The 10,768-nt window shown below is 38.8% G+C and overlaps 2 protein-coding genes across 2 annotated transcripts; both read left to right on the forward strand.

Annotated features, from left to right (window-relative positions):
• Window positions 1-731: 731 nt before the first annotated feature.
• On the forward strand, window positions 732-5,656 carry mgat1b (alpha-1,3-mannosyl-glycoprotein 2-beta-N-acetylglucosaminyltransferase b). Its single transcript, XM_088319505.1, has 2 exons — window positions 732-1,757; window positions 2,732-5,656. The coding sequence occupies exons 1-2, from the start codon at window positions 900-902 to the stop codon at window positions 3,431-3,433; spliced, it is 1,560 nt and encodes a 519-aa protein (XP_088175631.1). The 5' UTR covers window positions 732-899; the 3' UTR covers window positions 3,434-5,656.
• Window positions 5,657-9,417: 3,761 nt separating this feature from the next.
• polr1h (RNA polymerase I subunit H) lies at window positions 9,418-10,536 on the forward strand. Its single transcript, XM_088319441.1, has 5 exons — window positions 9,418-9,541; window positions 9,827-9,946; window positions 10,026-10,129; window positions 10,229-10,338; window positions 10,400-10,536. The coding sequence occupies exons 2-5, from the start codon at window positions 9,829-9,831 to the stop codon at window positions 10,422-10,424; spliced, it is 357 nt and encodes a 118-aa protein (XP_088175567.1). The 5' UTR covers window positions 9,418-9,541; window positions 9,827-9,828; the 3' UTR covers window positions 10,425-10,536.
• Window positions 10,537-10,768: the final 232 nt, after the last annotated feature.

A 10,768-nucleotide genomic window follows, 5' to 3' on the forward strand; every position in this document is an offset into this window, starting at 1 on the left:
TGTCCCCCACTCACGTACACACAATCTAAAATCATTCCAGTGTTGCACTGTTCACTTGGGCTGGACAATTAATTTAAATTTAATTTTAATTTTGCCTTCTCACAATCTACACTGCCATGTGTACATGCAAGTTCCTGTTTTGTGAATGTTATTCTGCCCTGAGCACACTTTAAGCTATTTATTGACGCCCCACTTGGACTTTGTGAAACACAAAACAAAAATAATTCCATGAGCGCATGCACAGAGCATAAACTGATGCCTCATTAGAAGGAGGTATCCTGATTTAGTAGCTGTAAATTCTGTTCATTCCCAAATCCTTTTCAGGTAAGAGACATTCACTATCAAAAAAAAAAATGTCAACCACCAAGTGTTCATGTGTTTCAAATTTCATCAACATGCTTCCACAGCTGTTTCACTTTCTTGTCAACCAGAATTTTTTTTCGGTTTGAAACACGTTCACAATTTGCAATAGATTTTCATTTCTGTATTTTCAACGTGTAGCTGTGTTGCTCAAACTCCAGCCACCAAAGAAAGTTTGCGTCTTCCAATGACCATTTTTTTTCTGGTCTGTTTTCAGGATGATGGCCGAAGGATAATGTCCAAGGAGTCGCCTTCCCTCAACCCAAAGTGACCCATTTTTTTCCTTATTTTTCTTCATCATTTCATGGAATTGATGTCTACCATAGTAAAGTTGCGTGAATTTGATTGTCCTGTTCACCTCTGGGCACCCTTGTCAAAAGAAGACAGGGCTGGGCTTTAATTTGGTATGATGTGATCAGACCTCAATTCCCGTCGAACAGGCTCTCCACTTGGATCCGTCGGAGTTCTCTCTGGCTTCAATAAGTGTTTCCCGAGCTTTATCCTTTTCCACAACCTACCCCTTTTAGTGTTCTTAGGCCATGGTTCGAAGGAAAGGTTCCCTTATACTATGCGGTGCTTTTCTGTTTGTTGCGTGGAATGCTTTGCTTTTACTTTACCTTTGGGGACGCCCACCAATTGGCCGCCTCGGGGAGAGTGGCGGCGCAGAACCAGGAGGAAATGAGGAGTGGGGTCTGATCAGAGGCAAGGGAAGCCGGATCAACCTGGCAGAGGAAGTGATCCAGCTGGCAGAGGAAGTTGAAATTCAGCTTGAGACCCAGAAAAAGCTGCTAAAGCAGATCGAAAGTCACAGGGCAGCATGGTCCAAGCGGAAAGATGTTGGGAAATCAGAACTGGCCGTGACCAAACACATTAAATCAGAAGTGGTTCACCCGCCCCAAAACCCTCTGCATCCTTTGAAAGACAATGTGGATACCAAGGTTCAAACTCTAAAATACAATCAGAAGTCTTTCGTTTCAGTAGCCCCAGACGCTGAGCGTCAATCCAATACAATGAAGACGGACAACACCGACAAAGATAAATTGTCAACTTCAGTTGCAAGTCCAGAAGTCGTCATTCCCATCCTGGTGATTGCTTGTGACAGAGTTACAGTAAAACGGAGTCTTGACAGACTGATTCAATACCGTCCTTCTCAAGAACTCTATCCTATTATTGTCAGCCAGGACTGCGGTCACACTGAAACAGCCGGTGTCATTGGCTCATATGGCAGTCAAGTGACACATATTAGCCAGCCAGACCTCTCAGACATCAGAGTGCGACCAGAACACAGGAAGTTCCAGGGCTACTACAAAATTGCCAGACATTATCGCTGGGCACTGAACCAAGTTTTCAACACTTTCTCGCAGTCCACTGTGGTCATTGTGGAGGATGACCTTGAGGTGAGTTCATGGACGCTTCTGCCTTATTCTAATAGCATTCCTATACCTACCCCATACGGTACGGTGTGGTTTAGCATTCTCATGTGCGTGTCATTTCAAGCAGACTATTGCTTGTATTGTATCCAATGATCTGATTCTATTCCAAAAAGTCGCTGAACTGAGCATGTAAGTGCCTCTCTCGTGGCATGTGAAATCTGTCTAGATCAGGGGTGGGCAAACTCTTTGATTGGCGGGCCACAAGGGGTTCTAAAATTTGACAGACGGGCCGGACCAGGATGCATAGAGTGTTTTGGTAACCTCACCCTCATCAGAGGAAAAAATACAATTAAATTTTAAATTAAAATGAACAAAATCATTACAACAATATACATGTCTTAAAAAAACACAGTATATAGAAAATAAAACATTAACAAGGTTTATTCATTTAATGTTTTTCCAAGTTCAGCGGGCCGGATTAAAACGTTTAACGGGCCGCATGTGGCCCCCAGGCCGTAGTTTGCCCACGCCTGGTCTAGATGATTGTTAAATGGTTCCACTGTAGCGCCATTTCTGTGTGGTTATTGAGTCCTGACTCAAAGTGTTAAAAGTCAAATTTATTTTTGTAAAGTTATGTTTTTAATTGCCTCTCAGTGTTGCGCAAGCTGTCTCAATGATGAATGAGACGATGAATGGCAGATCGGAATCCATCACGTCACATGACAATTCAGTACGAGTGTGACCTCGAACGGTTTTCATTGGTCCATTACGATGCGTTCAGAAATTTCATTGGTCAGATATGACAACACTATCGCTAAATGTATTGTTTGGGAGCTTGTTTGTAAAAATCCATTGATTACCATGCTAAATTTAAAAACGCAGAGTTCAAAGCGTGGGGAAAAAAGTAGTAACCCAAAGTCCGGAAATTACAGTCATTCGCGATGTTATTTTTAGCTGTTCAGTTGTCACACTGAAACAACCCTTTTGTTCTTTTTCAGGTGGCACCAGACTTCTTTGAGTATTTCCGTGCCATGTACCCAATCCTGCGGTCTGACCCAACCTTGTGGTGTGTGTCTGCCTGGAATGATAACGGCAGAGACGCCTTGGTCGATCCATCCAAAGTTGGTCTTCTTCACCGGACAGACTTCTTCCCTGGTCTGGGCTGGATGCTGCTTAAGGAAATGTGGGACGAGCTGGAACCCAAATGGCCTTCTGCATTCTGGGACGATTGGATGCGGCTGCCAGAGCAGCGCAAGGACCGCTCATGCATTCGCCCTGAAATTTCCCGGACTATCACCTTTGGCCGAAAAGGCGTCAGTTTAGGTCAATTCTTTGACCAGTATCTTCGCTATATTAGACTTAACACTGAATTTGTGCCTTTTACCAAACAAGACTTCTCTCATTTGATTAAAGAAAAGTATGATGAGAAGTTTATCAAAGAAGTTTACAATGCCCCACTGGTGAAGATCGAGGAGCTGCAACAGGGGGGAAGTCTAAAAGGACCGGGTCCGTACAGAGTCAAGTACTCTAGCAGGGATAGTTTTAAAGTCCTTGCCCGGAATCTGGGGGTGATGGATGATTTGAAATCTGGAGTCCCGCGGACAGGCTATAGGGGTGTCGTCAGTTTCCTGCACCGTGGTCGAAGAGTGTTTTTGGCTCCACCAGAAGGTTGGACACAATATGATGTCAGCTGGAGTTGAGACCGATGCAATTTGTTCAAAAGAGGGCAAAAAAGTGTTGGTGAGAAGAGTTATACTCCGAGGTGCACCTCTTGAGAGCCGACTGTATCCTTATGGTTCTAGCCGGAATTCCAACCGCACACCAGTGGGACTGTGAGCTTGCCAGTTCGCCAGGAAGCTTCTCAAATGAGGCGCTCACTCAGGATCAGATAGCATTGAGGCCACCTTGAGTCTACAGAGTCAAGTCTCATGAAAGCAAAATTCCACTCGAGAACACAGCTTAATTAAACAGCTTTTGGCAAAGTGCCTTTCTTTTTTTTTTGACCCATTAGGTTGGGTGTATTATTTTATTTCATTCTATGTTGATTATAAATAACCTGACAAATCCACATGTTCACAGCAGCTGTAAATAATCTTTGGCAAGAGAGGACGATGTGGATTTAAGTCAGCCAGGAAGTTTCATATTCCCATGTCAGTGGAAGCCAAAAATCGGAAGACTTAGAAACTCAATGCGCCCATATGAAAATAATCGTTAAAGTAAATAATGCAATGATTATGTGTTTAAATCTGTGAAATCATCCGACAGATATGGCGATACTTGGCCTTTATGGATAACGGTGATGAAAAGATCTTTTCCTTACAGCCAAATATCAGAGCTGAGCTGCTGCGTCCTGCAACACGGTGTATTGAAATTCAAAACGCATCAAAAAGTAATAAACCGAAGCTGAAGTGAATAATAATTTCATGAGCTGCTTGAGCTAAAAAGGAGGTTCCTGGATCAGCGCTACCTTTTTATTACGTTCTCCCGTTCACTTTTTACCATTTGAACGATTGCAAGAACCAAAATACGGCATGTTTCCACCAAATGGTACAGTTCAGTTTGACACATTCTATTGCTGTAAATGTGTTAAGTATTTTCAAACAAGCGGTCACAAACAACTTATTGTGAATTATTTATTTTAATACTCGGCCTCTTTTTTCCTAGGCTCTTCAAAACATCTTTATATGTCGATTCTTATTCAAATATACATTTACGTTTCAGGTTACTTTTCAGGCTGCCAAATATGGTAGACGTTTTGAATTTGCAAGAGAATTCACCTAAAAATAAATTCAGTCCTGTCAGCTATTTTAGGTCAATTGGAACAGAAAAAAAGGAACTGAGCTGTACTTTTGTGGAAACCCAGCCTCGGAAAAGTAAACCAGTACTTGAAGATGAAAGCAGTCGTGTAAATGCAGAATGAGTATCTTATCTACGAGAATCATATGGCAGTCAAGGATGCAGGCGGGGTGGAGTTAATTTTTTTTTTTTTGTTTTTGTTGTGGCTTGAAATTCGAGCACTGTTGTCCTGAAGGCACTTCCTGAAGCAAAACCTCAAGCTAAATCTACCAGTTTGTTTCTTCTGCTTCAAACTGACTCGTTCCTGTGTATTCATTTCATATCACAGAAATGTTCCGTTGTGCCCTTAAAATGAAACAAAATGACATGTTCCAACATAGCGGTGCACATGCTCTTTACAGTGCCTCATCAATTAATGTGATTTGATAAGTAGTGTAGTGGAGAAACGTCTGAAGTCTGCCACCGATTGCATTTCATGAAACAGAGCCGCTCTCAATTCGGTATGTTTGGTTGATTATTCAGTTTGGTGTATTTAAAATACTATTAAATGGACTGACAATCTTTATTTTTATTTTTGCATTTAGTTTGAAAAGTTGTCCACTGTTTTTTTTTTTTTTTTTTTCATTGTCGCAGTAGCATTTTATATTAATTTCCCTTTAGCTTGATTGTTACTTATCTGCGTGTCAACGAATCTTCATTGAACCACTTGCGCCAGTGGACTAAATTTCTTCTGTCTAAAAATATTGCCACAATGGAGGATGATTTTATAAGTTGTAACTTAACTGTCTTGAACTTGAAGTTTAAAACTTTTGCCAAGCAGAGTGACATTTCCACTTGATGCCCTGTTATAGGGCTGGTTGTCATTTTCATCCAAACCATGGTTTGGTCAGCTTAGGTTTGTTGAAAAACCGAAATGATTGTCTGCTTTTTTTCTTTTGTTTCTGCTTAATAAAAAGAAAGAAAAAGAAAAGAAAAGGCTGGCAAATGTCAAGAAATCATCACTGTACTATGTTACGCTTTGGAGGGTGTCCATGACATATACCGACATGTCAGTTTGGTGATACGAAACACTGCCTGTGTTTAGAACTTTAATACATTCTGAATAAAATCAACTATTTTGATATTTGTGCAAATGTTCAAAGCATTTTTACTTTTAATTTCACTTTTATGCGTGCGTGTGTGGAAATATTAAAAGAATTCAGTGGAGGCTTTTTACTCATGGTGTGAATGGTAAGAGTCACACATTTATATGTGTGCTGTTGTGAGGTTAAAAAATAAATATATATTTCCACTATATTATCTTTAGGCCTATAAAAAGTTCTTGTATGACTGATGAATCACATAGTTCCGATACTCCTGCATATGTGCAGCTCTTTTTGGTCATTCGTGCTTTTTATGTAGTCTTGGACTGGTGACCTCTGCAAAATATTTGCCGCTTGAAATTACATCAGACAAGTGCAATTTTTTTTCGCAACATGTCTGTTTTGCAACCTTATGAGCACCATGCAGTAACAATGTGCTTTACATGATTTAAAAGAAGAACTAAAGACCACTTACTAAAATTTACTGAGAGTCAAAAAGACCAACCTTCTGTTTAAAAAAAAACCCCCACCAACAATAAGAAAGAATGGAATATAATGTAGCCAGTAACAATTTTATTAAAGCAAGTAGCGAAAAAAAAAATGGTGTAAAGAATTGAGCAATCGTTGCGTAATTTCCAGTCCTAAAAAAAAAATGTGTTTCAGATTAAATTTGCTAATTAGTCAGCGGTTAAAGTACTCAAACTTTTTTGAGCTGTTGCACCAAGTGGATCGACATGAATTATGACTCCAACAAGAGTCAGTTGAAACAAATGAATTCTAAACTTTCCAAAATGTAAAACAGCACGAAATGTTGCAATTGATATTTTTCGTTTCCATGTCAACATTGTCTAAATTCTGGCCCAAGTACATACAAAATGGGAAGGCTATAAAAGAAAAGCATCCCGGTCAACCAAAGAGGGCGTCAAAGCATCAAGATCAAAAACTCACAGCAATATGTCTTGAAATAAGAAAATGCACAACAGTCAGCGTCTGTGACAGAACTATAATAAACTGCCTAAAGGAAATGGATTTACATAAAATTATACGGTATAAAGTGGGCTAAAGAAAAGCAATCATGTGGATGACTGGATGAAATCGATACTACGTGATGAATGGCCAATCTGTCTTGGGCAAGTGATAATGAAACCTTTGTTTGGGGCCGTTCCTATGGATTTATGAAGAAAATATGAAACTTGCACGGTCATTGATGTTATGGGGCTGCATGTCTGGACAAGGCGCAGTTATTACACCTTTATTACATCAAGGTTTTGAAAACTTCCATTTATTTTTTGAGGACATTATTTTTTAAGATAGTGAATCTTACCATTGAGCGAAAAACCCTAACAACTTCCCTTCAACGAAGATGTACAGATATATTGAAGCACAAGGTCAATTTCTTTTGTTTTTGTTGTATACTGAAGACATTTGGGTTCAAATCAAAAGATGAACATGACACAAAAGTTCAGGATTCCAGCTTTTCTTTCATGGTACTGATATCTCCATGTGTTAAACAAGCAAATAGTCCCGATCTCAAGCCAATTGAAAATCTGCGATTGGAGTTAAAGAAAATTTTGGCAGCAGCAATTAGTAGGAGATGGGCTAGATTAAAGAAGAATCCTAATTTCAATGATTAAATTTGTGCCCCAGTGACTGCAAGCTGTTCTAAATGCCAGAAGTGGTGCGACAAAGTCGTACAGTGTTGACATTTTTTTTTTAGGTCTGTTTTTCATGATTCCGTAATTGTGTCCTCAGAATTGGACAATTAAATTTTTTCCCTCTACATGATCAAAAAAAAAAAAATTCAAATAAAAACTGACACCAACAATTTTCTTTCTTGCTCTTTTTCATTGTTTCTTCAAGCCCAAATTGTGGAATATCCATAATTTGACTTTTTACTTGTGCTACTATTCTTCTGTGGTAAGGAACGTTTTAAATGAGGAGACCAACGGATAGTGAACACAATTTTGGCCCAGAACCTGCTGAGTTTCCAGGATTTGGGTCGTAGCAACTTTTAGAATAACAATGAAAAGCTCTCTAACAGCAAGCGGTGCAATATCCTGCCATGACAAACATCCTCTGAACAGTCGAGAAGCTGTGATCAGCAGTTATCTCTCTGGTTCTGGTCAGTCATCCTGTTAGATGCTTGCTCGACTTCCTGTTTTATACTCTGCTATATTGGCTGAAAACATTTTCATTGTCATTCCATAGTGTTGTGTCTCAAGGGCATAAGCATTCAAGCTTCATAAATGGATTGTATAACATCAAATAACAGGAGGAGAAAATGCCATTGATGATTTGGAAATAGCGAGGGGAAACTGTTAAGCAGTGTATTGCATTCTTCAGTCAGTATTGAAAAATGTTTTGTAAAGATGAGACATTTTCAACTTGAACAGTATTTTCCTACAATGGATGAGTGGGACACGGAATTTTTTTTTATATACTGTCTTGTGTACGCAAGGACAAAATTATTGGTAGCCCTAAGGAAAAAAATCCACAGAGGTCATCACCAATGAAAATCCGACATTGCTTTAGAATTGCTGTTTCACAGGATTATTAAAAAAATAAAAATAAATGCAACATAAAACGACCCTGGACAAAAAAAAATGGTAGCTTTACCTTAGTAAAGTGAGTCGTCTCAGGTTTGAAGGTTGTGTTCTCCAAATGCCATTTCTGTTCAATAACGTTTAGCACAGGGCTCGTGCGCGCACATTTGTCTTTAATACCTTGATATAGTTTTGAGATTTCATTGTACCCTGCATGGATTCTAGACATCCTGTTCCAGATGCAGAAAAGCTGTTTTTTCTTTTTTATGTGCCCTGCACAACTCATCTGGTATGGGGTCCCCTATCCAGCTCACCCTATACACAAATGACAACAAGCAGGGCATAGATGTATAAAAGTTGAAGATGATATTTTTTTAGTTCAACACTAGATACTGTTGTGACTAAATTCTCAATAGCAGAGATATGTCATGCAATGTGAAAACTGTTTCACGTGGTAAACTCTTCTATTGTTTTGCAAGATACAAGACACTTGTTTGTGACTGAGTCTTGGTCTCACAGAAAATTTTCAATGCATTTTTCGATTACATGGTATAGTGAAATACTACACTAATCCAACTTGGAGAATTACACTTTAATCAAAGATACTCCAATCTCAACTCATTTAAAAGTTACAGAATAATAGTTTGTACATTACAATTGATATTGCTCATGCACAGCCTTGTATCTTTGTTTACATGCATTAATGTCTTCAATGAACTTGGAATAAGGAAAAAGCGAGGGTACAAACACCAGTGCAACATGTAATGTAAACAAAGATCTGGGATTTGAACAGCCAACATCAAAACCGTGAGGTAATTGACCACTCGCCAACTTTTGCTATTATGTGAGTATCAGAAGTAATAAAGTGAATATAAATCGACCACATCCGCATTCAAATTCCAGGATTTAGCAATCACTAAATTTGAAATAAAATATTCATTACATTTAAAAAAGAGAGAGAAACGGTTTACACCATCACTTGAACCTGTACAACTCAGTTGAAGAAACAAAATACGTATTTTCTGTCTATGACAATGTCAGTTGAAATTAAGCAATATAAATTTTGTGACACCAGATTTTTTAAAATTATTATTTTATTATTTTAGCTGATTTCTACTAAATCTCATTAGTTTTTACATGTTGCCTTTTAAAAGTTCTGTTAAGAACATGACAAAAGGTGCAGACAAGACCTAATCAAAGCTGTTTGACGATTATTGTATAATTACTAACTAAATGTGGACATGAGTTTAACACAGTTTAAAAATATACGCTTAAATCAAGTTGGAAGGAATAGTGACGTCATATTTATGCGACTCATTGCTAAGGACTGTGGCACTACCGAGGACGCGTAACATTTGTTTATAACGTTATTTTGGACAACGGAAAGGTAAAAAGCGATTGTGGTACACATGCGAAACTGCGTACATTAGTGTTATTCTTTATTAATCATTTTTTAACTACAGTAGCATATAAATCGCCACGTGCTTAGCTCATGCTGTCCTGATGTCAATTTCATGGCAGGACTCTTTCTGACCGCACAATCGTGCGAATGCATTTTGTTTGGAGGAAAACCGAACTGTTTCGTGGGTTAATACTATTGTAAATCGAGGCTTAGTCAGGTTATGCATGATTTCTTAAAAGGGCATTAATCACGTCTCTTCTCTTCATACAGTCATGTCCTGTTTTAGTGGTGATCCCAACTTCTGTCCAGAGTGTGGAAATGTTCTTCCTTTACCAGGGATGAAAGACACAGTCTGCTGTCCCCGCTGCTCCTTTTCAATCTGTGTATCAGGTACTGCTTTACTATTCACATTTGACAACAATAACAGTCTTTTAATTGTACCTACTCTTTGTATTTTTCTCCCATCTAGAGTTCTCAGGCCGAGAAATACGTTCGACTGTCGTTTTCAATCCAGTGGACAAGTCTTCTGTTGTTCTGGAGGCTAGTGGGGACTCTGAAATGAAGGGCCCTGTGGTACGATAGAATTGTCTGGTGCCTGACTCTTAAATGTATAATTAGGGTCCTCTTGACCATTGTTAATCACCGTATTCTTTATGGATAATTTTTCTCCAGATCGACAGACGCTGCACTCGCTGCAATAAAGAAGGCATGATTTATCACACAAGGCAGATGAGATCTGCAGATGAAGGCCAGACCGTCTTCTTTACGTGTATACACTGCAGGTAAAAAATACAATCACAAGTCATTGTGTGGTATTTGCTCATGACTGTGATTGTGTTACAGGTATCAAGAGAAGGAAGACTCCTGAGAGCATTCTACAACATTTTTTCTGTCTTGTTTCCTTCAGATGATTTTATTCACCAAAAATGTACAATTTTATAGATGTTGTAATAAAATACCTATTTTTAAAAAAGGCAAAACCGCCTCACAGTTCTGAGATTTCTTAGACATTCTGTAGAAAGTGGTTTGCCGGATAATTCGCTCTCATGATGACCATTCTGCATCACTACACAAAAGGAATGCAAACCTAAATCGGTGTATCCTGTTTAATGACACCTGACTCTCATTTTATGACACTGACTTCCACCCATGATACTTATGGGTAAATAGTATTCTAGGAAAATCTTAAAATACAAAGAGTGGCAAGCTATC

This window comes from Idiotropiscis lumnitzeri, chromosome 16, assembly GCF_059441095.1.
Source record: "Idiotropiscis lumnitzeri isolate Australia: NSW breed Sydney's pygmy pipehorse chromosome 16, RoL_Ilum_1.0, whole genome shotgun sequence".
Classification (NCBI taxonomy): Eukaryota; Metazoa; Chordata; class Actinopteri; order Syngnathiformes; family Syngnathidae; genus Idiotropiscis; species Idiotropiscis lumnitzeri.

Bases quoted from the DNA above. Each gene is read 5' to 3' on its own strand.
- mgat1b (XM_088319505.1), top strand. From the start codon at position 900: ATGGTTCGAAGGAAAGGTTCCCTTATACTATGCGGTGCTTTTCTGTTT. The intron at 1,758-2,731 runs GTGAGTTCATGG...GTTCTTTTTCAG, and splicing joins TTGTGGAGGATGACCTTGAG to GTGGCACCAGACTTCTTTGA.
- polr1h (XM_088319441.1), top strand. From the start codon at position 9,829: ATGTCCTGTTTTAGTGGTGATCCCAACTTCTGTCCAGAGTGTGGAAAT. The intron at 9,947-10,025 runs GTACTGCTTTAC...TCTCCCATCTAG, and splicing joins CTTTTCAATCTGTGTATCAG to AGTTCTCAGGCCGAGAAATA. The intron at 10,339-10,399 runs GTAAAAAATACA...ATTGTGTTACAG, and splicing joins TTTACGTGTATACACTGCAG to GTATCAAGAGAAGGAAGACT.